This window comes from Megascapheus bottae, chromosome 19 (genome assembly GCF_031878675.1).
Source record: "Megascapheus bottae isolate mThoBot1 chromosome 19, mThoBot2.hap1, whole genome shotgun sequence".
Classification (NCBI taxonomy): Eukaryota; Metazoa; Chordata; class Mammalia; order Rodentia; family Geomyidae; genus Megascapheus; species Megascapheus bottae.
The window spans coordinates 48062737-48089378 of record NC_143527.1 but is presented as its reverse complement, the minus strand read 5'-3'; the positions used below and the strand labels follow the sequence as shown (position 1 = coordinate 48089378).

The 26642-nt window shown below is 36.0% G+C and overlaps 1 protein-coding gene across 3 annotated transcripts in view; it reads left to right on the top strand.

The window, feature by feature from the left end:
• The window catches only part of Ankrd12 (ankyrin repeat domain 12), a 118884-nt gene that overhangs the window by 37091 nt on the left and 55151 nt on the right, over nucleotides 1-26642 (top strand). For 2 of the 3 annotated variants that reach the window (XM_090353526.1, XM_090353527.1), the window contains exons 4-8: nucleotides 308-376; nucleotides 5083-5229; nucleotides 11705-11902; nucleotides 14398-14540; nucleotides 22663-22810. In XM_090353526.1, the coding sequence (XP_090209652.1) occupies nucleotides 308-376; nucleotides 5083-5229; nucleotides 11705-11902; nucleotides 14398-14540; nucleotides 22663-22810 (705 nt within the window). The remainder of the gene's footprint in view (nucleotides 1-307; nucleotides 377-5082; nucleotides 5230-11704; nucleotides 11903-14397; nucleotides 14541-22662; nucleotides 22811-26642) is intronic. The other variant, XM_090353528.1, reaches the window with a different exon arrangement.

The following is a 26642-nucleotide window of genomic DNA, read 5'->3' as shown; positions in this document are numbered from 1 at the left end:
CCTTGAGAAAGTCCGACGACAGTGCTCAGACCCTGAGTTCAAGCCCCAGGACTGGCCAAAAAATATCTTTTTTACATGGTCAAATTTCTCTACTTTTATGATAATTTCAGTAGAAGAAACTAAAATCTTAGGTGTTGGCCAAACCTGTGTTTCAAGTGTTCTTTCAGCTAAATCTTTAAAGCAACCTTTTTTGAAAGCAGTGATAGGTCATTGCCTGTTAAGTCTTTTGAAAAATGTTGGTTGGTTGAATTCTGCATTTCTCTTGGTGTGCCTTTGTTCTTTTCTCCTGTCTCTTCTCATTCTGTAGATTCAGACCCAGGACATACAAGTGAAAATTGGGGGGAGAGACTTATATCTTCTTACAGGACATATTCAGGTAATTAGATTATCAGGTGTTCCTGTTCAGTCAGTGACTTCTGTCATATTAAAAGTTGAGTGTTACATCATCAATGACTTTCTTTCGAACCAATTTATGGACATCTCTGGAGAAATGCATTATCTTCATGTCTAGGGAAAAATGATATTGCTAACCTGTATTAGAACATCCAGAAAATTGCTCATCTGGTATTTGTTTGAAAACCATCCTCAAATAAAGTCCACTAAAAATAATTCAGTAATCTATCTTGACTTTTTTAAACAACACATTTGAATTTTTTTCTGCTGAATAGTCTTCTGTGACTTTACTGCCAAGACCGAATTTAACTATAAATACTAGTTACATGGAGAGTGACATTACCATTAACTATGTTGCAAAATCTATTTCTCTATTGCTTCAGTTTTTATATATTAGTGAGTCATAATGGTTCCAAACAATTCAGCAGAACCTAAATATCATTCAGAATATTGCCTGTGTTCTTTACTATGTGTTTTGATTAGCCCTCACCTTTTTAAATGGGCTAACATTTTTTTTTTTGGTGTGGGACTTGAACTCTGGGCCTGGGCACTGGCCCTGATCGCTTCAGGGCAATTACTGCCCTCCCTCTTGAGCCAGAGGGCAACTTCTGGTTTTCTGGTGGTTAGTTGGAGACAAGAGTCTCACGGGCTTTCATGTCCTTTCATGCCCTGGCTGGCTTTAAACCATGATCCTCATATCTCAGACTCCTGAGTAGCTAGGAATTACTGGTGATCAGCTAGCCTAACATTTTTATCTAAACTTTTCAGTGTTACTGTTTAATCCCTAAATGTTTATGTCCTGTTTTCAGTATACAAACAAATGGAGTAAAAGTCTTCTTATGATACACTTTTTAATTTATAAATTATAGGTCTAAATAGAGTGGTAAAACCAGATAATCTATGCCAGTTACTAAAATTGATAGACAGGAAGTTATATTTAGTCAGGTACTGTAGAATTAGACATTCCTTTCTAAAAGGTGTCAGGCAAGCACTAGGATACATCTAAAAGATAAGGCCATTTATGATTTCAGTATCATTCTGGAAAACACTCAAAGAGACTCATGAGTTAAAAACTCATATTTTAGAACCAGATACTATTCATTTTTTCTCTATGTACCACAAATGTGATTGATATAATTGTGTTTATCTATATTTGAATTTTCACTCTTTAGAGTCTGCTTTAGGGGAAGTGTCTTATTTGTTAATTTTCGAGACACTTAACAGATATCTGAAACAAATTCTCTCAAGGAAAATATTTTTATCTTTTCTCTATAATAAATACTTTATACTTAATTGGGAAGTGATAAATGTTGAGCACATTTTATTGGAATTTTCCATACGGTAGCATTTGTATTTCTGTAGTTCTGAGCCTTGAAAAGACAAAATGTTGGAATAAGAGTCTGTTTTACATTTGTTTTGAATAGTGGTAAGTGAATCTCTGGGATTTCCCAGAGTTTGACCATGTACTGCTCATTCAGGAATAGAATCATATTTATTCAGAAGGCTGAGATCTAAAGACCAAGTGTGAAACAATCCCAAGCACACAAAATTACAAGACTCTTTATTTCCAATTCCCCAGCAAAACAAAAACAAAAAACAGAACTGGAGATTTGATTTAAGCAATAGAATACCAGCTTTAATTTTTAAAAAAAATCTAAGCAAAGCTGGGGTACTGATCTAGTAGAGGCTACAAAAGCAAAAAAATAGGTTGAGTTCAATTTCAGATCTATGGTAGACTGTGCTGAATGAGCATGTTTACTTATCATTATATGTGTATTTAAGCATTAAAGTTTTAGCTTAATTACTGAAATCAAGAGACTAGTTTATCACACCTGTAGTATTTCATTTTTTAAACTTCATTTTTTACTTAGGGAGATTTGGAGGAAATTGGATAGATCCTAAATAGTCAAAGTCTCACTTTATAAATTAGAAAAAAAAATATATACTTTGAGATTTTGTAGTCTCATAATTAACTTTCTTTTTCCTTCTTGTACAAAACATGAAAGCAGACATAACTATTTGTAACTCAAAGAATCTTCAGGCGGGCCCAGAGGTTTATGCCTGTAATCCTAACTGCTCAGGAGGTTGAGATCTGAGGATCCAGGTTCAAAGCCAGCCACGGTACAAAAGAAGCGGAGACTCTTATCTCCTTGGCTTAAGGGTAGGGCGGTAGCCTTGAGCTGAAGAGCTCAGGGACAGGGCCCATGGTTCAAGCCCCATCATCCACCAAAAAAAAAAAAAAAAGGAAAAGGAAAAAAAAGATAAAGAATCATATTGTATGTAAGCATCTATTTTGAATTTTTGTTTACTAACAATTAAAATACCTCTGACTTATTTATTTCAAATGCAGTAGTTACATGTTTGATTATTCTTAATACTAACTTTCTAATAAACTTGTACTTTATAGTGTGTTTATAATATCACTTTAGATTTTCTAATATTCTTTGAACATCAAAATCAAGTTAGAATAAAAATGAGACATAAAAGTCAAAGATTATATTGGAAATCTTAATAGAAAGGATTTTAATGTTACAAATACTGAGTTTTTATGTAAAATCAAAATTCAATAAAATGGACATGTTTGAAAAATTAGTGATTTTTTATTTGATTTTATTTTTTGCCAAGCCTGGGCTTGAGCTCCGGGGCTGAGCACTGTCCTTGGACTTTCTCAAGGCTAGAGCTCTACCACTTGAGCCTCAGCACCACTTCCAGCTTTTTTCTATGTATGTGGTACGAAGGAATCAAATCTGGGTCTTTGTGCATGCTAGGTAAGCACTCTACCACTAGGGCCAAACTCTCGGCCCAAAATTAGTGATTTTTGAGTGAGTTGTACACAGCAAAATTTAAGTATCAGGACCTTAAATTTTCTAAACCATGTGGATGCCAGTTTGTCCTAAGCAATTTCAATAGTGCACTAGAAAAAATCATTAATTTTTACACATACTGATATCAAATTTTCATTAACTTTTTAAAACTTTCTAGATTAATAAATACTTATCATTTTAGAATACCATGCCTGCTGGCAGTAACTGCCTATATGTATGTAAGCCTCATTCATTTTTACTAATTTTTAAATTATTTTTTGTAGGAGCCCCTAAAGCTGAATTTGAAATCCCAGAAATAGATGCCTATATACATAATAGCTTAGACTACTGTATTTTTTTATACAGGGCATCTACATCAATTCCAAAAAGTTTTGAAAGATGTCTTTTATTTTAACCTGTTTATTCAATTTCTTGTGTGTAAAGGAAATTCTGGCCACACTGCCAGAGAATTTCCTAAAAAAGACTAAATCTAATCCTTATCATGGACTTGCAAAGAATTTGAAGCATTGTGAGATCTTTGTTAACTCCCAGCCACACAGAATCCTTAATTTGCTCACTTTTAGCTTTCATTAATATCATTCCCTATTCAGCTGTCCAAAAACTGGAATAAAATGATTTGGTCTGTTTTCTTTTTGAATAATTGTGTGGTGAGCTTTGTCTTAAATACTTACCATCTTCTTAGAAAATAGTACAAATTGTGGTTGGCAAGAATTTAGGAAGAAATTTGAAGTGAGGCACAGGTGACTAACACCTGTAATCCAAGCTACTCAGAAGGCTGAGGTCTGAGGATGGTGGTTCAGAGCCAGCCTGGACATGAAAGTCCATGACGCTTTTATCTTCACTTAACCACAGAAAACCGGAAGTGGTACTGTGGCTCCAGGAGTAGAGGGATAGCCTTGAGCTGAAGAGCTCAGGGACAGTGCCCAGGCCCAGAGTTCAAGCCCCATGACCAACACTCCCTCCCCACCAAAAAAATGAAACTTGAAGGAACATTTATACAAGTTTAGTAGTAATATAGATAAAAGTATAGCAAGTGAAAGAAAAAGTTGGCTTTCTATCCATTTCTATACGTTGGGAATATTTTGAAAAAAAGGCATGTTTACTATACATGTACGGATGTTTTTTTCTAAATGTTCACTAAACAAAAAAATAACAAATATTTTACATACTATTTACAGTATACTTGTGGAATTTGGGGGGATTTTTTTACATAATCTGGAGATGATTTAAAAGCACATTGGGAGGAGTTTCAGAAGTATGTGCAAATATTGTCCTATTGTATATACGGGACTTGAAAAATCTTCGGATTTTCCTATCCACAGAGTTCCTAGAACCAGCAAATAGAAGAACCCTTGCAGATTGCAAAGGATGACTGTTTTAAGGAATTTTTGAAATTTTACTCAATTTAAATAGAAAAAAATATTAAAATATAAAATTCACTTAGTAATAAATTTCCAAATGCCTCCAAATTGAATTAAGAATATTTTCTGGCCAGGCATGGTGAGGCACACTTGTAATCCCAGCTAATTACAAGATACAGGTAAAATTACAAGATGGAGGTAAGTAAGATTGTAAGTTCAAAGCCAGCCAAGGCAAGAAATTATCAAAGTTAGCAAGACCTTATTTTAACTGCATAGTTCGGGTGGTAAAGGCTTGCTTAGTACATGCAGGACCCTGGGTTCAGGGGTATAGCAAACACAAGCAGCTTAACAGTGTATTTTCCAAACTTTCAGAAAAAAAACACTCATTGGTCTAAGTTACATACATCACACACTTGTATAGCACCTGTCAAAAAAAAAAAGCCCTAATGTTTTTGATTGCTTGTATTTGTTATAAGTTCTTACATATTTATTAATAATTTCAGAGAAAGAAGGTCCAGAAAAGAAGAAAACAAAAAAAGAAGCTGGAAATAAGAAATCCACACCAGTTAGCATTCTTTTTGGCTATCCACTCTCTGAGCGAAAGCAGATGGCACTTCTTATGCAGATGACTGCGAGAGACAACAGCCCAGGTAATTTTGTCTGAAATCATTTTTAGTTAATGTATACTCTTAGTTTTCATCTGGCTAATGTAGCCTTGTTTTAAATTTTTATTACTGGTAATATCAATTGAAAAAAATATTTTATAATCTGTGGGACCATTTATTTTCGGTACCTTCTCTGTCTTAGAAAATAGATATTAGCAGGATCTTTGTACTTACTAGACATTGAGTAAAAATGTGTTAGGTAAAATGAGTAACTTAGAAATGGATTTGTCAGCTTAAGAAAACTTTGTGTTTTTCATTATATTTTTTACCCAGGTATGGTGAGGCACATAGCTTCTATAATGCTGTTCCTAGGATTTTACTTTACCAAACACTTCATTTATCTATCTTACATCTGTTATCTTATCACTCAGTCTACTCTGAGGCACTCTGCTTCTTTCTGACTGGAAGAAATCATTTTGTTTAGAGAAAAACAAATACTTGGCTCTGAATTTTAAGCACCTTTTCGTACTGTTGAAATGGATTTGAAAATAAAGTTTTTCCTGTGTTGACTGTTTAAAAATTAATAAATTTTTATTTATTCAGACAGCCTGGTTAAATTCTCATTTTTTTAAAGTATCTTTTTGCAACCAAAACAGAAAGTTGTCTGACATCTTTAACTATTATTATTATTTTTGTGTATGGGTGAATCATGGGGCTTGAACTTGGCCTGGGCCCTGTCCCTGAGCTCTTCAGCTCAAAGCTACTGCCATACCCTTGAGCCAAGCCCCACTTCCTGTTTTCTAGGGGTTAATTGGAGATATAGAGTCTCAGGTCCTTTTGTGCCCCTCTGCCTTTGAACCTTGCTCCTCAGATCTCAGCCTCCTGAGTAGCTAGGATTACAAGCGTGAGCCACCCACCGTGCTCAGGGATAGGATCTAAAAATATTTTAAGGGCTGACACTCTACTACTTTAGCCAAAACCCTACATCTGAGTTTTTGCTGATTAATTGGAGATAAACTTTTGGAACTGACTACCTGTCTGACTTTGAACCTCAGTCTTCAGAGATCAGCTTCTTGAGTAATTAGGATTATAGGCATGAGCCACCAACATCCAGTTGCTTCCTTTTAGGAAATACAATGTCTTTTAGTTATTCTTTTCTTTTTCTTTAATTTAGGAAAGACTTCAGCCTTTGTTGACTGAGTCAGATTTAATAGACACTTTAACTGATTTTTTTTTTCACCCTGCCTTGTCTTAAGCCAATCCCTCTGCTGTGTTTTGAGTCCTGCCCTCTTGCTTAGTGCTATGTACCACTAGTTTGTCCTCTGCTACATCAACTGATTCTTTTTTTTAATCCCATGAACTTTTGTCTTATTAGTTAGTGTAAAGAATATAATAAGGTAAAGTATAAGGCCTACCTGGGTGCGGTGGCTCACACTTGTACTCCAAGTTACTCAGGAGGCTGAGATCTGAGGATCAAGATTCAAAGCCAGTGAGGGCACAAAAGTCCATGAGATTCTTACTTACAATTAACCACTAGAAAACCAGAAGTGGCACTGTGGCTCCAGCTGAAGAGCTCAGGAACAGAATTCAAGCCCCACGAACAACAACAAAAACAAAAAAATATAAGGCCTTTTTCATCTCCAGTGATAGGCAGTCACTGTTTAATTTGTTATCAGTACTTCAGGGATTTTATTTTCTAGTCAGAAACATATATATCTTGTTATAGAAGTTAGGATTTCTATTAATATTAACACAATAAATATTGGTCTTCAGTTAGTGATTTATAGTTCTTATTTTTTTTATTAGTATCTACAAAGCTAGAGGTGGAAAGCTTTTGAAATACCAAGTTCTTTAGCCATTACACAGATACACTTGATATTTAGAGTTGATTGCTTCTTTTTGACGGATCCTGTAGTTTTTATGAAAATCAAAAGGATTATAAAAGATTTGACCATGAAGATTATAATAAAATCTATTCAATGTTTCTTGAATTCTACTATGAAGCCCACTATTGAGATACAATGATAAATAAAATAGATGTCATTCTTTTTTGTTTGTTTGTTTGTATTTGGTCATGGAGCTTAAACTCTGGGCCTGAGTCCTGTCCCTGAGCTCTTCATCTCAAAGCTAGCATCCTACCACTTTTAGTCACAGCCCCATTTCTATTTTTCTGGTGGTTAATTGGAGATAAAAAGTCTTTTGTGGGCAGGCTGGCTTCAAACTGCAATGATTAGATCTCAGTCTCCTGAGTAGCTGGGATTCCAGTTTTTTAGCTGGGATTCAAGGCGTTCAAGTTTTTACCACTGGAGAAAGCTTGTTATGCTTTAGAGCCTTAGTAGGTCAGATTGTAAGAATAATGATAGAAAACTGCTTTCTTCTTTTTTTCCCCCTTTAGCAGTAATTGAAGTTTGAATTTGGGGCCCTAAACTTGCTAGGCAAGCCCTCTACTGCCTGAGTCACTCCTTCAGTGCTTTTGGCTTTACTTACTTATTTATTTATTGCTAGTCCTGGGCTGGGCTTGAGCTCAGGGCCTGAGCACTGTCCTTGGACTTTCCCAAGGACTTTCTCTACCACTTGGGCCTCAGTACTACTTCAGGCTTTTTTTCCTATGTATGTGGTACCGAGGAATCGAACCTGGGTCTTCGTGTATGCAAGAACTCTACCACTAGGCCAAACTCCTGGCCGCTGGCTTTAATAATTTTAATAGAAATGCTCAAGCTGGCCTATACACTGATCCTCCTATTTACATTTTCTGTACAGTGGGATGATAGGACATGCTTCTGCACACAGATTTTTTTTTTTATTTGCCAGTCCTGGGCTTGGGCTCAGGGCTTGAGCACTGTCCTTGGACTTTCTTAAGGCTAGCACTCTACCACTTGAGCCTCAGCACCACTTCCAGCTTTTTGCTATGTATGTGGGGTACCAAGGAATCGATCCCGGGTCTTCATGCATGCTAGGCAAGCATTCTACCACTAGGCCAAACTCCCGGCCCCACACACAGATTTTTTTTAAGTAGTTTTTCAAAGGGGTTTCAGCTCAACAAGTCAGATTATGAGTATAGTACATCTAGATTTTTTCCCATCTTTTCCAGTAGCATCCATACCCTCAAGTTATATAGTTCTATTTTTATATGTGTATATAATGATGGTTTACTTGCCCTTTCTTTCTCTGTTGTCTCCCCTTTAGTTTTCTCCCCTTCCCCCAACCTATTGACAAAATATGTTTCAGATTCCTGGTATTCATTTGTTAAACTTTTTCAAAGGAGTTTCACCAAAGGAATCCTTTCGTGGGTATACACTACTTCATTTGTGTATATATGCTTAAACCTTTATATAATGTTTGTATATATGCTTATAATTTAGAACTGCTATAATATGAGAGAAAACATGTACCTTTTATCTTTCTGAGCCTGATATTTAACATAATTTTTTCCAAGTCTGTATTTTCCTGCAAATGATATATTATTTTTCCTTATGAATGAATAAAATTACACTGTACATATATGCCACATTTTCTTGATTGCTTTGTTCATTGTAGGACATTTGGGCTATTTCCATAACTTAGTTACAGTGAATAGTGCAGCACTAAACATGTATTTTCAGGTGTATTCATTTATCCTGACTTCTAATATTCTCTATAAATGCCCAGGAATGGTATCTCTAGATTATGGGGTAGTTCTATTGTTTAGGTTTTTTTTTTTTAGGAATTGACAAATTGCCTTCTGTAGTGGTGGCACTAGTATACATTGCCATCAACAGTATAATAGGTCTCTTTTTTTTCTAGATCCCTGCCAACTGTTGTTGTTGTTAATAATGGCCATTCTTATTGGGGTGAGATGGAATTTCTATGTTGTTTTTGAATATTTGGTTGGTTGGTTGGTTGGTTGGTTGGGTTTTGTTTGTTTTGTGCTGGTCCTAGTGCTTGAACCACTATGCACAGTCCCTAAACGTTTTTGCTCAAAGCCTAGTGCTCTAGCTTTTGAATCACAACTCTACTTCTGGCTTTTTGGTGGTTACTTGGAGATTTTACTTCTGAAGAAGTAAAAATCGATTTAGCTTCTTTGTTCATTTATTCATTAATTGAATTATTGATTCTGTGGGAGATTAGTTTCTTGAATTTTCTATATATTCCAGATACTAGGCCCTTGTCAACTGTACAGGTGGTGAAGATCATCTTCCATTCTTTAGGTTACCTTTTTAGTTTAGAAACTGTGTTCTATGCTGCGCAGAAAATTTTTAGTTTGAGTGTGTACTATTTGTCAATTGTCTCTCCAATTTGGGAGCACGTGGAAATCTACTTAAGAAAGTTCCTGCCTATGCCAATAAATTGTTTCTCTTACTCCTTCCTGTAGTAGTTTCAGGTTTTCAGGTCTTACATTAAGGTCTTTGATCCATTTTGTGTTGATAGTAAATGAGGTGACAGACAGGGGTCCATTTTGAGTCTTCCACATATAGATGTTCAATTTTCTCAACATTATTTGTTAAAAGATGCTATCTTTTTCAGCTTCTTGATCAAATAACAAATAAATCTAGGTATATAGGTTTATTTCTGAATCTTCTAGTCTATTTCATTGGTCTTCAGACATATATTTTACACCCAGCTTTTTATTGGCTGAGATGGAATCCTAAATGTTTTGGTCCAGCTAGCCTCAAACTGTAATCTTCCCAGTCTGTCTGTCTCTTGAGTAGGAAATTGTAGTGGGAATATTATAGGTATGAATGACTGTGTATCTGTGTTGAGAAATTGTTTTTCATAGAAACTTCTGGAGCAATTGTGTTTTTAAAATATGTACAGATTTTCAGAATAAAATAATACTGTTTTGAGCCCTTACATTTTTCTACTAGTAGTACTGAAATCAGGGAGGGAACTTTTGGATATTATCTGATTTTATTTTCTACTTTTTGATGTAGAAGCTAAAACAAAAAAAAGAAAAGATGGAATCATATAATTTTGGGGGGTGGTTGGTCATGGGGCTTGAACTCTGGACCTGGGCACTGTCTCTGAACTCTTTCAGCTCAGTGATCTACCACTTGAGCCACAGTACCACTTTCCGTTTTGTGGTGGTTAATTGGAGATAAGAGTCTGATGGACTTTTGTGCCTGAATTAGCTTTGAACCACAACCCTCAGATCTCATCTCAGCCTCCTGAAGAGCTAGGATTACTGGTGTGAACCACTGTTACCCAGACAGAAATTGTATAATTTTTATAGGCTCTTTTCCTGTTACCCTTACTTCTTACACATCTTCAACTTATTATGTTAAAATTGTTAATACTATAATTTGCACTTAGTATCAGAACAGAAATTCTAGTGCTTTGACTAAGTCATAAAGTGTGAACTAGGTCTTAGAAGAAAAGTATAACCTTCACAGGAAAAAATATTTAATGAATACTTAATTTGTTAAATGATTTATTAAAGATACTTTTTTTTGCCAGTCCTGGGCCTTGAACTCAGGGCTTTGGCACTGTCCTTGGGCTCTTGGGCTTTCTCAAGGCTAGAGCTCTATCTACCACTTGAGCCACAACACCATTTCTGGCTTTTTTCTATGTATGCGGTATCGAGGAATCAAACCCGAGTCTTTGTGTATGCTAGGCAAGCACTCTACCACTAGGCTAAACTCCCGGCCCTAAAGATACTTTTATAATACAGATTTGATATATTATTATTTTATAAAGCCAGTTTTATAAACTGACAAAATAAAACGTTTTCTTAAATTGGCTTTTTTTCCTTTAGTATATTTTTATTGTAATTAATAGAAGGGTTACATTATATTTGCCATATAGAAGCTACATTACTTCACAAACATTGACACCCCTTCGTTTTTGTCCCCATTTCCCTCCCCCAACACCCTCCCTTCATCTTGTTTTTACCCCCTTCCCTATCCTATTTCAAAGAAACAAATAAACATATATACAAGATACAAGGGACAACAAAAGAGATGAGAAATAACATAGTACATCAAGAACAGCAATCACACATTATATGGCTCTTGTTTCCATATCCTAGAGGTCCTTTCATTTAGCCTCATCCTATATGGCCTTATGTATCTAGGTTTTGCCCTATTGTAAACCTCTGCAAGGAGAGTCCAAGGTTTATACTAATTATGACAAATGAGGGAAACTATTGAGCCTAAGTTCCTTTGAATCTGACTTACTTCACTTAATATGATTTTTTCCAAGTCTTTCCATTTCCTTACAAATGGGATGATGCCATTCTTTCTGATGGCAGCACAGAATTCCATTGTGCCTAAATACCACATCTTGTTGATCCAATCATCAACTGAGGGGCATCTGGGTTGGTTCCATATCTTTGCTATGGTAAAGAGTGCTGTAATTAAATTGGCATTTGATAATCTGTATATTTGTGTGAAGTTACAAGTATAACATCAAAGTTAAGTTTTGAGTTGTTAGCATGAGAAGGTATTTTCCCTATTCTATAGAAATTGACATATTATAAAGGACTTTTAAGTTCTTAAGATAACAGCATGTTGGAAACTCTTATTAACCTTTTTTATTCTTTCAGATTCCACACCAAATCATCCATCACAGACAACACCAACCCAAAAGAAAACCCCCAGTTCATCTCGACAGAAAGATAAAGTTAATAAGAGAAATGAGCGGGGTGAAACTCCTTTACATATGGCAGCTATTCGAGGAGATGTGAAACAAGTCAAAGAATTAATAAGTTTAGGGGCAAATGTGAATGTGAAAGACTTTGCAGGTGAGATTAGTAATTTGAATGCAGTGCTCAGGAACCATAATGGAAACAGATCCTTTATATAATTTAATCTCCATTTCTTTATTCCTTTTCCTGAAATAAAAGTGTGTGTGTGTGTGTATTATATATATATATATTAATATATATTATATATATATATATATTTTTTTTTTTTGCCAGTCCTGGGTTTGAGCTCAGGGCCTGAGCGCTGTCCTTGGACATTCTTAAGGCTAGAGCTCTACCACTTGAGCCTCAGCACCACTTCTGGCTTTTTTTCTATGTATGTAGTACCAAGGAATCGAACCCGGGTCTTTGTGCATGCTATGCAAAGCACTCTACCACTAGGCCAAACTCCTGGCCATATATATATATATATATATATATATTTTTTTTTTTTTTTTTTTTTTTGCCAGTCCCGGGACTTAACCTCAGGGCCTGAGTATTGTCTTAGGGCTTTCTCAAGGCTAGTGCTCTACCATTTGAACCACAGCACCACTTTGGACTTTTACTAAGTATATGGTACCAACAGATTGAACTCAGGTCTTCGGCATGCTAGGCAAGCACTAGGCCACATTCCAAGCCTCTAAATATGTATTTTATACAAAAATTATGCATTATGTATGTAAAACACTGATCTTTGTTACATTTCCATGTTAGTAACTAGACCTTTGACATATTTTTTTTTTTTTTTTGCCAGTCATGGGCTTGAGCTCAGGACCTGAGTACTGTCTCCTTGGACTTTCTCAAGGTTAGAGCTCTACCACTTGAGCCTCAGCACCATTTCTGCCTTTTTTATTCTATGTATGTGGTACCAAGGGATTGAACCCGGGTCTTCGTGCAGCTAGGCAAGCACTCTACCACTAGGCCAAACTCCCAGCCCAACCTTTGACATATTTAACTGGTTCATTTCTTTGCTTAATAGTCAAAGAAACCATTTGATCAACCACTTATTGCATTGTTATTTTTGAGTTCTTTGTGCTTCAGGCTGGCTTAGATGGCAGTCTTCCTATTTATGTATCATTGAAATGACATATGTGCAACACCAATTGCAAATGTAGTGCATTGTAACTTAGGATGGCAAATATATACAACCATACCCAACCATTGGTCATAATGGAGACTCACAAAGTATTTGGCATGGACTGGCCTCAAAATGTGATCCCTCAGTTTCTGCTTTCCAGTTAGCTGGTCTTATTTACAGGCTGGTCCACCACAGCAGATTTGGTCTTATTTTCTTAGTGAAAATATTCTTTACCCAAATTAGTTTCTAGTCTAGATAAGCTTGAATATATGTTTTCAAATTAACTAATGCTATGTATGTGTATGTGTGCATGTGTGCATGGCTACGCATGCATGCATGGGTACCAGTCCTGGGGCTTGCACTCAAGGCCTGGGTGCTGGCTGTCTCCGAGCTTTTTGTTGGTTAACTGGAGATAAGAGTCTCCGATTTTCATTCTCCGGCTGGCTTTGAACATTTACCCTGAGATCTCAACTTCCTAAAGAGCAACAGGCTGGAGTCCTGGCTTAAGTGGTATAAAGTGCCTGCCAGAGATACACACACACACACACACACACACACACACACACACACACACACACACACACACACACAGAAATGAAAAATTATTCAGAGGACTATGTAAAAATACTCCATAATTTCATACTTCACTGTCAGAATTTTTCTTTTTCATTGAACAATTGCTAACAATTTAGAAGTTATCATTTCAGTTTATTATTATATATGAACATCAACATTATTACATATATATGCATGTATATATACATATACATAAGCATGTATTCATGTGTTATATATTTACATGTGTGCACACACATGTGTAATCTATCTGTAACAATCTGATTCTGCAACTCAGTTAAAATGAAAGGCAAGGGCCTGGAGTTTGGGCTAGCAGTAGAGTACTCACCTAACATGCACAAAAACCCAGGTTCAATTCCTTGGTACAACATACATAGAAAAAAAAAACAAGTGGTGCTGTGGCTCAAGTGGTGGACTCCAGCCTTGAGAAAGTCCAAGGACAGTGCTCAGGCCCTAAGCCCATGACCAGGACTGGCAAAGAAAAAAAAAAGGCAAATATTTCTATCTGTATATATATTAATTTTACTTCATTTTTAACAACTGGATAATACAGCATACCTTTTCATAAAAACACTGCTAAAGTGTATAGCTTCATAGAAAATTGTTATGTGTATTTATAGGAGGATGTCACTTAAATTGAAATGTCCATATCACAGAATATTCATTTTAAATTATTTTTTAATAAGCACAAATTGATCACACCAAAATCCTATATCCATTTATACAACTATTAGTAGTACTGTATGAGTTTCGTGGGCATCTATTTTCAGTAGCTTCTTTGCCATGTTTTTTTCCCGTTTTGTATCATATATAACTTAGAATTGATATATCACAGTTGGTATATATGTGTCTTGAACTAGTGCACATTATCTGTATAATAAACTAATACTTTAAACTTTAGGTTGGACACCACTCCATGAAGCTTGCAATGTTGGATATTATGATGTTGCTAAGATACTTATAGCAGCTGGAGCAGATGTTAACACACAAGGATTAGATGATGATACCCCTCTCCATGATTCTGCTAGCAGCGGGCACAGAGATGTAAGTATGATAGAAAAAAGTCACTAATGTGCATCCCAGCGTAATTTCATATACTTATTCATATGGTATTATGTTTTCCCTTTTTATTTTTTGATGGCTTATTTGTAATGAGATTTAGCATTATCTTTTTATGAAATAATCCATTTGGCTTGGTAATTGAATAAGCAGTGTAGCAATTTTATTTGTCACATACCTAGATACAATGGTTTACCAATAGTAAAATTTTACACTACTGTGCCACCTATCTTTTAAAAAGTGTTCCATTTCAGCTGAGCCAAAAATAATATTTAGAGAAAACACAATTTATTGATGCTCTTGAAAACGTTAGTTATGTCATTTAATAGTGTATAACTATCTGAAGAGTATATCGTGACAGTAAAGAAGACCCTGTGTATACAAACATATCATCAAGTCTGTAATGTTACAGAAATGTCAGAGATGAAAGATCAAGATATACTTAATATACCTAAAGTTCAGATATAACTAAAGATTTTAGGTATATAAACTATTCTTACCTATTTTTATCTTTCCATATTGCATATAAGTTCAAATGTTAAATAAAGAAAAATATATACTGTAAATACTATTTTTTCTTAAACTACTTTGTGTGTGTGTGTGTGCGCGCGCGCTCATACTCATGCGCACGTAGGTCTGTGTGCGTGTTTGTGTGTGTGCTAATCTTAGGACTTGAACTCAGGTCCTGGGCAATGTCCATGAGCTCTTGTGGTCAGGGCTAGTACTCTACCACATGAACCACAGTTCCATTTCTGACCTTTTGGTGGTCAGTTGGTGCCTGGAATCTCACAAACTTTTCTACCCAAGCTGACTTTGAACCATGATCCTCAGATCTCAGCCTCCTGAAAGCTAGAAATAGGGGCATGAGCCACTGGCCCCGCATCTTAAACTAGTTGTGATTCCTTGGATCATTCTTTCCTCATCTCCATTGATGATTTATATATACCTATATGATAGCTTTTGTTTGTGTGGGGAGTGGGGGCGGAGTTATGGGGCTTGAACTATGTCCCTGGGCGCTATCTCTGAGCTCTTGAGCTCAAGGCTACCGCCTCACCCCTTGACCCATAGCCTCACTTCCCCCTTTCTAGTGATTATTTGGAGATAAGAGTCTTACAGTCTTTAGTGCCCAGGCTGTCTTCGAACTCTGATCCTCAGATCTCAGCCTCCTGAGTAGCTAAGATTATAAGCATGAGCCACTGTGCCCAGCAGCATTTCTTTTTTTATTGTTGAGTTGTATGATGTTTTTTCGCCAGATTGGTGGTAACATTTATGGAGGCCGTTGCTATTGCTCTCTGTAAATGCTGGAAATACTTATTATATAAGCTATGCTGAGTAATTGGCATGGATAGACATGTGGGTAGATGGATTACAGATTTGCAGCTAGATGCATAGTTTGATGCATACCAAGGTTAAGTAGACATCAAAGGAGTGTTACAAAGCTATCAGCCTTAGGACATATCAGACGTATTGTCCTATCTTCTTGAGTCTTTCAGATTCAGATTATTTCTTTCAGTTCATATTTCTAAATATGCATACAGGTGCAAAATATTTCATAATTGATATTAAAGCTCATGTACTTAACATTCAAACATTTTTCAGTTACTCTTCAGAAGGAGAATCATGTGCTATTTTTAAAAGACTTTTGCTTTTCCTCCTGCCAACATGCCTAGGAGTCACAAATCAAGAGCTATTAGCTAGGGTCTGGTTGCTCAAGCTTATGTTCCTAGCTACTAAGGAAACTGAGATTTGAGGATCAAGACTCAAAGCCAACCCAAGTTAAAAAGTTCAGTTAACCAGCAAAAAGCTAGAGATGGAGGTATAGCTAAAGTGGTAGGGCCACTAGCCTTGAGTAAAAAAAGCTCAGGGACAAAACCAGTTTAGGCCTCAAGATTGGTATGTGTATGTTTTGTTTGGGTGTGCATATGTGCATGCACACACAGACATAACACACAGGTTTTGTTTTTGTAGTTCTGGGATTTGAACTGGGGGGGCTCTGAACTTAATAGACTAGCATGATATTTGATGAGTCATGCCTTTCAGCTATTTTTTGCTAATAATTTTTAGAACATGATTTTGTTTCCCACGCATGCATGTCTGCTCTACCTACTTACAGGTTTCCAGTTATTACTGTGATTCACAGATGCTCCCGACGTTATCCAGCTTCTATAGAAACAGAATCTGAAAGACTTAACCTTCTTGATCTAGCCTACCATCTTTTTTCCTTCCAGTTCCAGCCTTCCGTAGCTTTGGAAGACATGTGTGCTACTGTGTTTACTGGGGATTGAAAAGGGGTCTTGTGAATGTTTCTGCATAGGCTGTCCTTGAACCACCCTTTTCCTGCTTTCAGCCTCCCAAGTAGGATTATAAGCATGAGCCACCAGCACCCAAGTAGATCTACTTTCTTCTTATTCTTTTCTAGGAGAAAATTGGAGCTACCTAGAATTCATAATTTCTATATATAATTTGTATATATAATATTAGTTCCTATTTAAGAAAGTGATAATTATGATATTCCAACCATCTATAAAGCATTTCTAAAGGAGGAAGTCTAAATTATTAGGCTAATAAGATTGATGTAGTTTAACAAGAGCTTGCTATTGACAAGTATATTGACAAGTATATTACACAGTGGTCCCTCACTATACATGGTTCACTTATTGCGACGTCACTGTATCACATGTTTAAAAAATTAATTTCTACATTGTGAAGTTTTTACTGTATCATGGGATTTTGCAGTATATAGGTGTTTTATATAATATGTATGATTTTAATTAGTTTTGCCTAAAAATTGAAAACAACAAAAACATTTAAAATGTTAAATCTAAGCATATTAAAACAATGTTGAATTGAAATAAAATGCAGTATTTCATAAATGGATGAATACCATACTGTACACAATGGAAATGCAGTATACCACTACCACTTGCACAAGATTGCCAACGTGAGATTGTACACAGCTGGTGGAATGGAAGGGGACCAACGACAGCACTACACTGTGTTCTGTACCCTGGGCACCGACTGGCTCAGTGACCATAGTATCAGTCTATCTGCTCTTCCACACTATGCCATCTGTTCAGCATTTCTCCTTGTCTACTTTAAATCAACATCTGATTGCTGCAGGTAGTGTTGCTCTGTAGTGTTGTGTTTTTGTGAAATTTTCTTAAAAGTTTGAATTTATTTCAAGCCCAACAATGCCACCCAAACGTTCTGTACTTTCTAAGGCCTCTGGCAGTAAACCCAAGCACCAGAGGAAGATGCTTACCATCAGAGAAATGGTAAAACTTCTTGACATGTTTAAAGGAAGGCAGTAGCTATATAGTTATAAGCCGCCATTATGGAATCAACAAATCTACTGTTGACTACATAAAGAAAGATAAGAAGGTCTATGGCAACTATGACTTTCAACAGGACTACAAAAAGAGTGGTCATTTCCCACAGTAAAGCCATTGTGAAGATAGAGTCTTCATTGCCTGTGGATAAATGACTAAAGGAAGAAGAATATATCTCACTGGATACCAACACCCTCTTCACAAAAGCTAAGAAACTTGATAATTTTGCAGAAAGCACAAACATTCATGATGGTGACAAGAATGAGGATGACGCAGAAACAAGACCGTTGAGGGCTTCTCAGAACCACCAGACCAACCCCATTCATTCAGTGCCAGCAAGGGCTAATTTGACAAATTTTAAAGACATTTTGGATTCAAGAGCATTTCTCTGCATGGAGAAGCTGCTTCTGCAGATAAAGCCAAAGTCAAATCCATCATCCAAAGAAAGGGGAGCTATAGCTTGAACAAGTTTTTAACATGGATGAAACAAAGTCAGCAAATGAAGAAGATGAGGAACAAGATGAAGTGTGGGTTGAAAAAGAGGAGATTGGCCTAACACTGAGTTGTCTTGCAACCATGTTCAGAATGGCCAGAAAACTTCAGCTAGTGGCTGAAGAGTGAGACCTCCTCAGATGCTTTGTTTGTTACACTTTATAAATACTATGGAGAGTGGCATGTCAGTTTACAAAAATCTCAGAAGAAAAGGTAGCACTAGCAACTCCCCATAACTTTGCTCATCACTCAGACAAAGAGATTATTTATGCCTGTGCCTTTAGTGGAAATAGAAGTTACAGCCCAGAGCCAAGATATTGCACCATCCTGATGAAGTGCCTGAAAGTGGTGCCTTCAGAAGAGCTGTGATGCTCTAGGCTGTGCAGTACATTCATATCATCAGCATCACCTTCATTGCCATCAGTATTATACAGCTACATAATTCATGATCTTCATCATTCAAGTTGTAGTATATTTCACTGGTGAGTACCCATATAGAATTTTATATGTTATTAACATTACATAGGTTTTAAGAGTGTAGAAAATGTTTAAGAGCATATGAAATGTTTATGAGTGTGGGGAAGATTTATAGGAGAGTGGGAAGGGTGAGAAGGTTTTATAATACATATATATATAATGCTGCTACTTCATGGATTTTACACCTATCGCGGGAGTCTCTGAAACATGACTCTCATGATAAGTGATGGGTCATTATATACCTTATAGTAAAGATTTATGTTGTTTTGATAATATTGGGTTTGAACGCAGGGCCTTACTCTCTGTTGCTTTGAGAATCTGTCTTGCTTTTGTTAGTTATAGACTAGAATCTTACATATATTATCAATACAGCCTGGACTGAGATCCTTGTATTTACTCTGCCCATGTAATTAAAATGACAGGTATATATCACCTTGTCCAGCTTTTAATTGATTGGGATTTATTTATTTGGTAGAATTGGTATTTAAACTCAGAGCCTTGAACTTGGTAGACAGGCACTTACTTGAGCCATGCCTCTAACTCCTTTTTCTATTTGTTATTTTCAAATTTATGCTGGAATTAGCCTGGGCTTCAGTCTTTTTCCTTTTGCTTCCCTTGCCCCTTGGAATAATAGGCATGGGCTCCAAACCATTGCTTCAGATAGCATCTTCAGAACTTTCATCGGCAAGGTGATCTTAAACTTTCATTCCTTTATCTCCACCTCCCAACTAGGAGCCTAGACTTGAGCTATCAGATGTGGGTATGATTTTCACTGCTTTATTCTTTTGTCTGTTTTAGTTATCAATGCTTTTTTGTGTCATTTTTGCCTCCTAACTTCTTTCTTGTTATATATAGTTTAAGCAACATTTAATTGTTTTAAATTGCTTTTAGAATATATTTCCATATGAAAATGATCTGTAAAGTAGGTATTCTTAATGTTAGAGTTTTGGTAACATGTTTGAAGGAGCCATCTATAACTGAATCATTATCATAGTCAGGTTACAGATATTTCTTGATTGCTTTTTTCTTTCTTTTGGGCATTGTTCCTGAGCTTTTTGGCTCTGGGCTACTGTTGTACCACTTTGAACCATAGCTCCACTTCTGGCTTTGGATGGTTGAAATTAAGTGTCACCAGACTTTCCTGCCTGTACTGGCTTCAAACTGTGATCCTCTCATCTCAAATCTCCTGAGTAACTAGGATTACAAGCATGAACCACCAGCACCTGCCTTACTGATTTTATTTTATTTTTTGATAAAAAAAAACCTGTTTACAATATCAACATTCTTTTTTTCTAGTTTAGGACTGCAGTCTAAGGAAATAGCTCTAAACATAGAGAATTTAATATTTGTGTATATAAAACATTGTTATTTATTATGACAAAAGGAGTTTTTACCTATTCAAATTCTTAGTGACAGTGAAGAGCACTTTTAAAAGTCATAGATCTACAAAGACAAAATAATACATGAAAGAGTTTTGAACATTAAAATAAATGGTTACTAATATAGGACAGGTTTTGGCAGACTTCCTTAAATGTGAATTAGCAAATATTTTAGCCTTTATAGGCCACAGACCACTTCTGCTACTTTTCTTCCATCCTCCCATTCTTTATTTTATTTATTTATTTTTTGGTCACTCATGGGGCTTGAACTCTGGAATTGGACTCTGTCCCTGAGCTCTTCATCTTGAGTCACAGTGCCAGTTCCGGTTTTCCAGAGGTTAATTGAAGATAAGAGTCTCACGGACTGCTGTGCCATGGCTGGCTTTGAACTATGATTTTCAGATCTCAGCCTCCTGATTAGCTAGGAATACAGGTGTGAGCCACCAGCCCGAAGCTTGTACTCCCTTTTTTTCACTCTGCAACATTGCCTTTTTACTCCTGACAACTGAAATTTTTTTAGAACTACTTTTAGCTGATATAGCAGGGTTGGCCATATTTACACAACTCTAATTTAGAAGGGACAAGAAGATTGAAACCAGAGTGTTGAAACATAGAATCCCAAGAATTAGGAATTGTTTTGTTCTTTTGTTTTGTTTTTGCCATTCCTGGGGCTTAAACTCAGGGCCTGAGCACTGTCCTTGGGCATTCCTCAAGGCTAGCACTCTGCTACTTGAGCCATAGCACCAAAAAGTGGTTTTTTCTGTTTATGTAGTACTGAGGAATCGAAACTGGGTCTTCCTGCATGCTAGGCAAGCACTCTACCACTAGGCCATGCTCTCAGCCCATAAGAACTAGGAATTGTTTATATCAGTTACCTCTGAAAGTATTTCTTTGAATATGGCATAAACATAGGTTGTTTTTTGTTTGTTTGTTTGGGTTTCATTTGGGTTTGGTTTTTGTTTTTGTTTTTTGCACTACCTCCTCCCAACCTTGCATAACCACATGATTTCCTCAGCCACTTAGGCAGATGCCTGGGCTCTGAAAATAGATATCTAAGACAGATCATCTTTGGAAATCATAACCATCTGTAATTTGACAAAGTGGATCATAATAACAAATCATGACCAAACTTCCTTCTTTATATATTCTTCCCTCTTAAAATTTCCACAATTTAGATTGATGAAATTCCCTTTGTCAGTTCTCTCTTTTATTTGCTAAGCCCTTAGAATTCTAATCAGGAAGTTTCTACCTATACCAGTCAATTCTAATGTTTCCCCTACTCCTTCCTATAGTAGGCTGTAGGTCTTTCATTAAAGCTATCGATCCACTTTGAGTTGTTAGTATGTGGGACAGTGATTGATCCAGTTTCAGTCTTCTGCATATGGCTGTCCAGTTTTCCCAACACCAATGTTGAAGAGACTTTTTTTTCTTCAACATATATTATTGGCTCCTTATCAAATATTAGATGCCTGTAGGTGTACAAATTCGTTTCTGGAATATCTAGTCCAATTTGTTGGTCTTTGGGTCTGGTCTGGAATTGTAATTTCTCCGGTCTTTTGTTCAGAATTAGCTTAGTGTCTTTTGTGTTTCTTGGTACATGAACATTGGAAAGAATAGCATACTCTATCCTCTTGGAAATTAAATTATAATTATTTTCCTTAAATACAAGGGAAATCTTTTCATATGTTTGTGAAGTACCTTTGTGTGCAGGGCCCTATTCTTGATATTAAGAATATCTGAGGTCAGGAGTGCAATCTAGTGGTAGAGAGTGTTTGCCTAGCATGAACAGAACCCTGGGTTCAATTCCTTGGTACCACATACCCAGAAACAGCCAGAAGTGGTGCTATAGGCTCAAGGACAGTGCCCAGGCCCTGAGTTCAAGCCCCAGGATTAGCCAGAAGAAAAAAGAATAAATGAATGAATGAGTGAGTGGATGAGTGAATGAGCAAGCTTGGCTTCCCTGAGCTTGTTTTCTTAGTTATATGGAGGTAATTGGAAATGCTGTAAAAAAAAATAAGATGAAAAAGAAGCTAAGTGACTACTTTTAGCTAATATTCTAAGGCACCAGTCCTGGAGTTGAATCTAACACAAGGACCCTATTACTCTTGTTTATTGATTGTCTAACAGGATTTAGACAATGTTTATTAGATACTTACATATTTGTTGATTTCATAATAAAACAAAGAATATAAAGGACTGAAATATCTCAGATTAAATTTTAGTAGTATATCAGGTCATCTGATAGGATGAAGACTTAATGAAAATAAGATAAAGGATAATATTAATGATTTAAATGATAAATTATTTAGAGTACGATTTGATACAGAGTAGATTAAATAATATTCAGAAGAATATTGTGTATTTTATCAAGAGAATGATCAAAATGAAACTTTATGAAAGTACCAACTCTTCAATGCTTTAATATTACAGATAGTGAAACTGTTACTTCGTCATGGTGGAGATCCATTTCAAGCTAATAAGCATGGGGAGCGTCCAGTGGATGTAGCAGAAACAGAAGAGTTGGAGTTGCTGTTAAAAAGAGAGGTGCCTTTGTCTGGTGATGATGAAATTTACACAGGTTTGTTTCAGAGAAATCTATATTCAGTTGATAAGGTATCTGATAGAACACTCCGCATTAGTATTATATTAAAGTGTTTGAATGATTTGGAATAATTAAAACTAGCTGTTGTTAGAATAATGCTTGTATTATATATGTAAGAATGATGATACTAGTCACCTAGGTATTTGCTGTACATATCTGAATGGAGTCTGTCCTATTTCTGATACTATTTTCATTGCAAATTGCAGAACTATGTCTTTATTACACTCAACCTTATTGTAGAACCTTTCTACATACATAGTTACCAGCACAACTCTGACTTATTTATTATGCACATACTAACCAAATCACAGCTTTTTCTGGCATTAGTAAGTTACCTTTGCATTTTTGCTTATGTGATTAGGTGGATAATATTACTGGATGGATCCATTTCTTTACAAATATCTAAAAAAATTTTATAAAATGTTTAGCCTGCTTGGACTTAAAAAAATAAATCAAGCAATTAAAAAATATAACTGACAAAGCTTTCCTATGTTGAAAGCAAACAGCTGGGTGCTGGTGGCTCACACCTGTAAATCCTAGCTACTCAGGAGGCTGGGATATGAAGATCACAGTGCACAACCAGCCCTGGCTGGAAAGTCATAAGACTCTTATCTCCAGTTAAATACCAGGTGACCTGAAGTAGAGATGTGACTCAATGTGGTAGAGCAGTAGCCTTGAGCAGAAAAGCTCAAGTGACAGTGCTCAGGCCCTGAGTTTAAGCCCTATAACCACCAAAATCAGTGCACATAATACAGAGCAAAGACCAAATTGTATTGACCTCATAAACACCAAGCAGCAGTGTCCAATTAAGTAAAGTTGTTAGAATTATTAGAAATTGGTAGAAATACTCTGCTACTTAGGAATCAGAATTTTTTTCAACATTGTAGACATGGTGTACATATTAGTACTTAAAGAATGAAGCCAAAGTTGTCTTGTCTTACGAAAATTCATAAGAAAGTAAGAAAATAACTGAGATAAATGAGGGAATCAAGAATCCTTTGAAAGATGCAAATCTAAACTAAAAAGATATCAATAAGGCAAAAATGTTTTAACCAAAGCCTTTCCTGAGTGCATTTGCTAAGGCTGTTTAAGGAAGTACCACAATTAGGACAGCTTAACAGAAATGTAATATTTCACAGTTCCAAAGGCAACAATTCTGAGAGCAAATGTTGACAACCTAGGTTTCTCCTGAATAAAAGGAAATTTAATGACTGGAAAACAACTTTTGTTATTTTGGTGATACTGGAGTTTAAACTCTGAGTATTGCTTAAGCTTGTGAGACAGATACTCCAGCACTTAAACCATATCTCCAGCCCTGTTTTTTGCTGTTTATTTTGGAAATAGAGTTTAGTGGACTTTTCTGCCCAGCTTACCTCAAACTGTAATCCTCTGTCTTAGCCTCCTTAATTGATAAGATTACAGGTATGAGCCACTTTTCTAATACTTGTACAAGAAGATAGATTTTCTTTGTTTTTAAACAGAAATATAGAATGAAACTGAATTATCTGATGTGATCATCTAAATAGACAAGTCTAATTAGGGTTAAAAAGATGAGAAATTTCATACATATGATTTTCCAGTAACAAAATGAACACAGCCGGGAAAGGCTAGGAGATTTTCTTCAAACTTCAGCAGAATACTTTTTTAATTGTATTTTATTGTCAGGGTGATATATAGAGGGATTATAGTTACATTAGTGGATACATTACTTCTTGAACATTGATACCCCTTCCCATGTTTTCCTCCCCGACTGTACCTCCCCCACCCACTAGCAGAATACTTTTTTTTTTTTTTTTTTTGCCAGTATTGGGCTTGACCTTAGGGCCTGAGCACTGTCCTTGGACTTTCTCAAGGCTAGAGCTCTACCACTTGAGCCTCAGCACCACTTCTGGCTTTTTTCTATGTGTGGTACCAAGGAATCGAACCCGGGTCTTCATGCATGCTAGGCAAGCACTTTAACCACTAGGCCAAACTCCCGGCCCTAGCAGAATACTTTTTATATCTATATTTTTTACAGTAAGAATTTGAGAATAAAAAGAATATGGTATGGATGGATAAATTATTTTGGACTGGATAAAATATCTAAAGCAGTTATTAATTTAAATATACACAGTTAAAATCACAAGTATACTCCATTAGATTTTCTGGGATTTTTATTTTTTTTGAGACACTTCTATCTTAATGAGATGCTTTTTGTGAACCTGTAGAGAGACAGTAAGAGTTGCTGGGGCTGGCACCTGGGGTCTCATTCATGCTAGGCAAGTAGTCTTATCACAGAATCATACCCCAACCAGTACTGACATAATTTTAACATCAATGTTTTCATCATCGCCTTTTACATAGTTAATGTTTTCTGTCTTTGGTTAAAATCAGATATATAGCAATTTTTTTAAAATCTATGTATGGTGCTAGTATGAGAAAAATTAGCTTAAGTTATAACTACTTATGTACTGTTAGTGCTCTTTATAATCTTTGTCCTTGCAGCACTGTCTGTATAATTCTCAGTGGGTTTATTCTGAAAATATTTTTTAACATTTTGTAAATAACCAGTTACAGATTAAGATAATTTTTGCTTTATCATGATTATATTTCATATATCTATTCAAGCTGTCTTATGATACATTTTATAAATTGCAGACTTAAAGCAAGAATCTCCTTTAAGTTTGGTATTTATGATTTTTGTAATTATGTTGGAAGTATATTATATACTACAGTATATTATTCTTTGGATTTTAGGAAATGCCTAGACCTGTATAATCCAACCCCATCCGGTAGAGAATGGCTTCATCATTCCTGAACATACCCTTTCTTAGTCATTTCCCACCACTGATTAGTTTATACACATCATGATTTAAAAAAAAAATGACTGACAGAGGATCACTAATAAACCTAGAATCTAGGTGGAACTGAAAAACAAGATCTTCGGTTTTTTTCAGGTCTAGATTTTAAACTCGGGGCCTTGTGCTTGCTATGTAACCCTTCCACCACTTGATCCATGTTTCCAGCCCTTTTTTGCTCTAGGTTTTTCTTTTATAGGAGTAGGATACAATACTGGGGTTTAAACTTGGCCTTGAATTCTCTTGGCCTGCTTGTTCAGCTTGAATTGTACCACTTGAGCCAAGCCCCCAGCTTAGAGACATTTCTGCCCTTGCTTGATTCAAACCATAGTTGTAAGCCACCTGTCTGAGTGCTTCAGTTATTTTTCAAGTGGTAGCTGATGTATTTATTCAGGGATAGCCTCAAATTGCAAACCTGTGTTCTCCCACATAGGAGATCACAAGTCCTTCCCACCATGCCCAGCTATGTCCATGGTAAACTTGAACATCAGCACTTCTGATCTCTGTACTTCACAGACATGAGTCACCACATATGACTATTTAGAATCTTTGGAGGCCTTTTCACATCAAAACAGAGGGAGAAATAATAAAACAATCACAACCACTCTACCACTAAGCCCACTCCCGGCTCCATTCAGTTTTAAGCAAAAAAAAAAAAAAAAAAAAAATTAAAGGGGTGGGGGGGAGGGAAATGGGGATCAAGACATGTGAAAGGGTATCAATGTATGTGAATTAATGCACCTTCTATCTGGCAAATATCATGTAACCCTTCTATTAATTACAATAAAAAATATATGAAAAAAAACAATCACAATATCATAGAAAAATCCAGTAGCACTTAGACTGTATGATCAAAATAACACCACCAAAAATGAGTAAGGCACATCCTTTGCCTCCATATTTGATGCTCTCCAGGAACTATAAAATCACTGTGTAGGCTCTCCCTGCATATATGTATCATGATAAATATT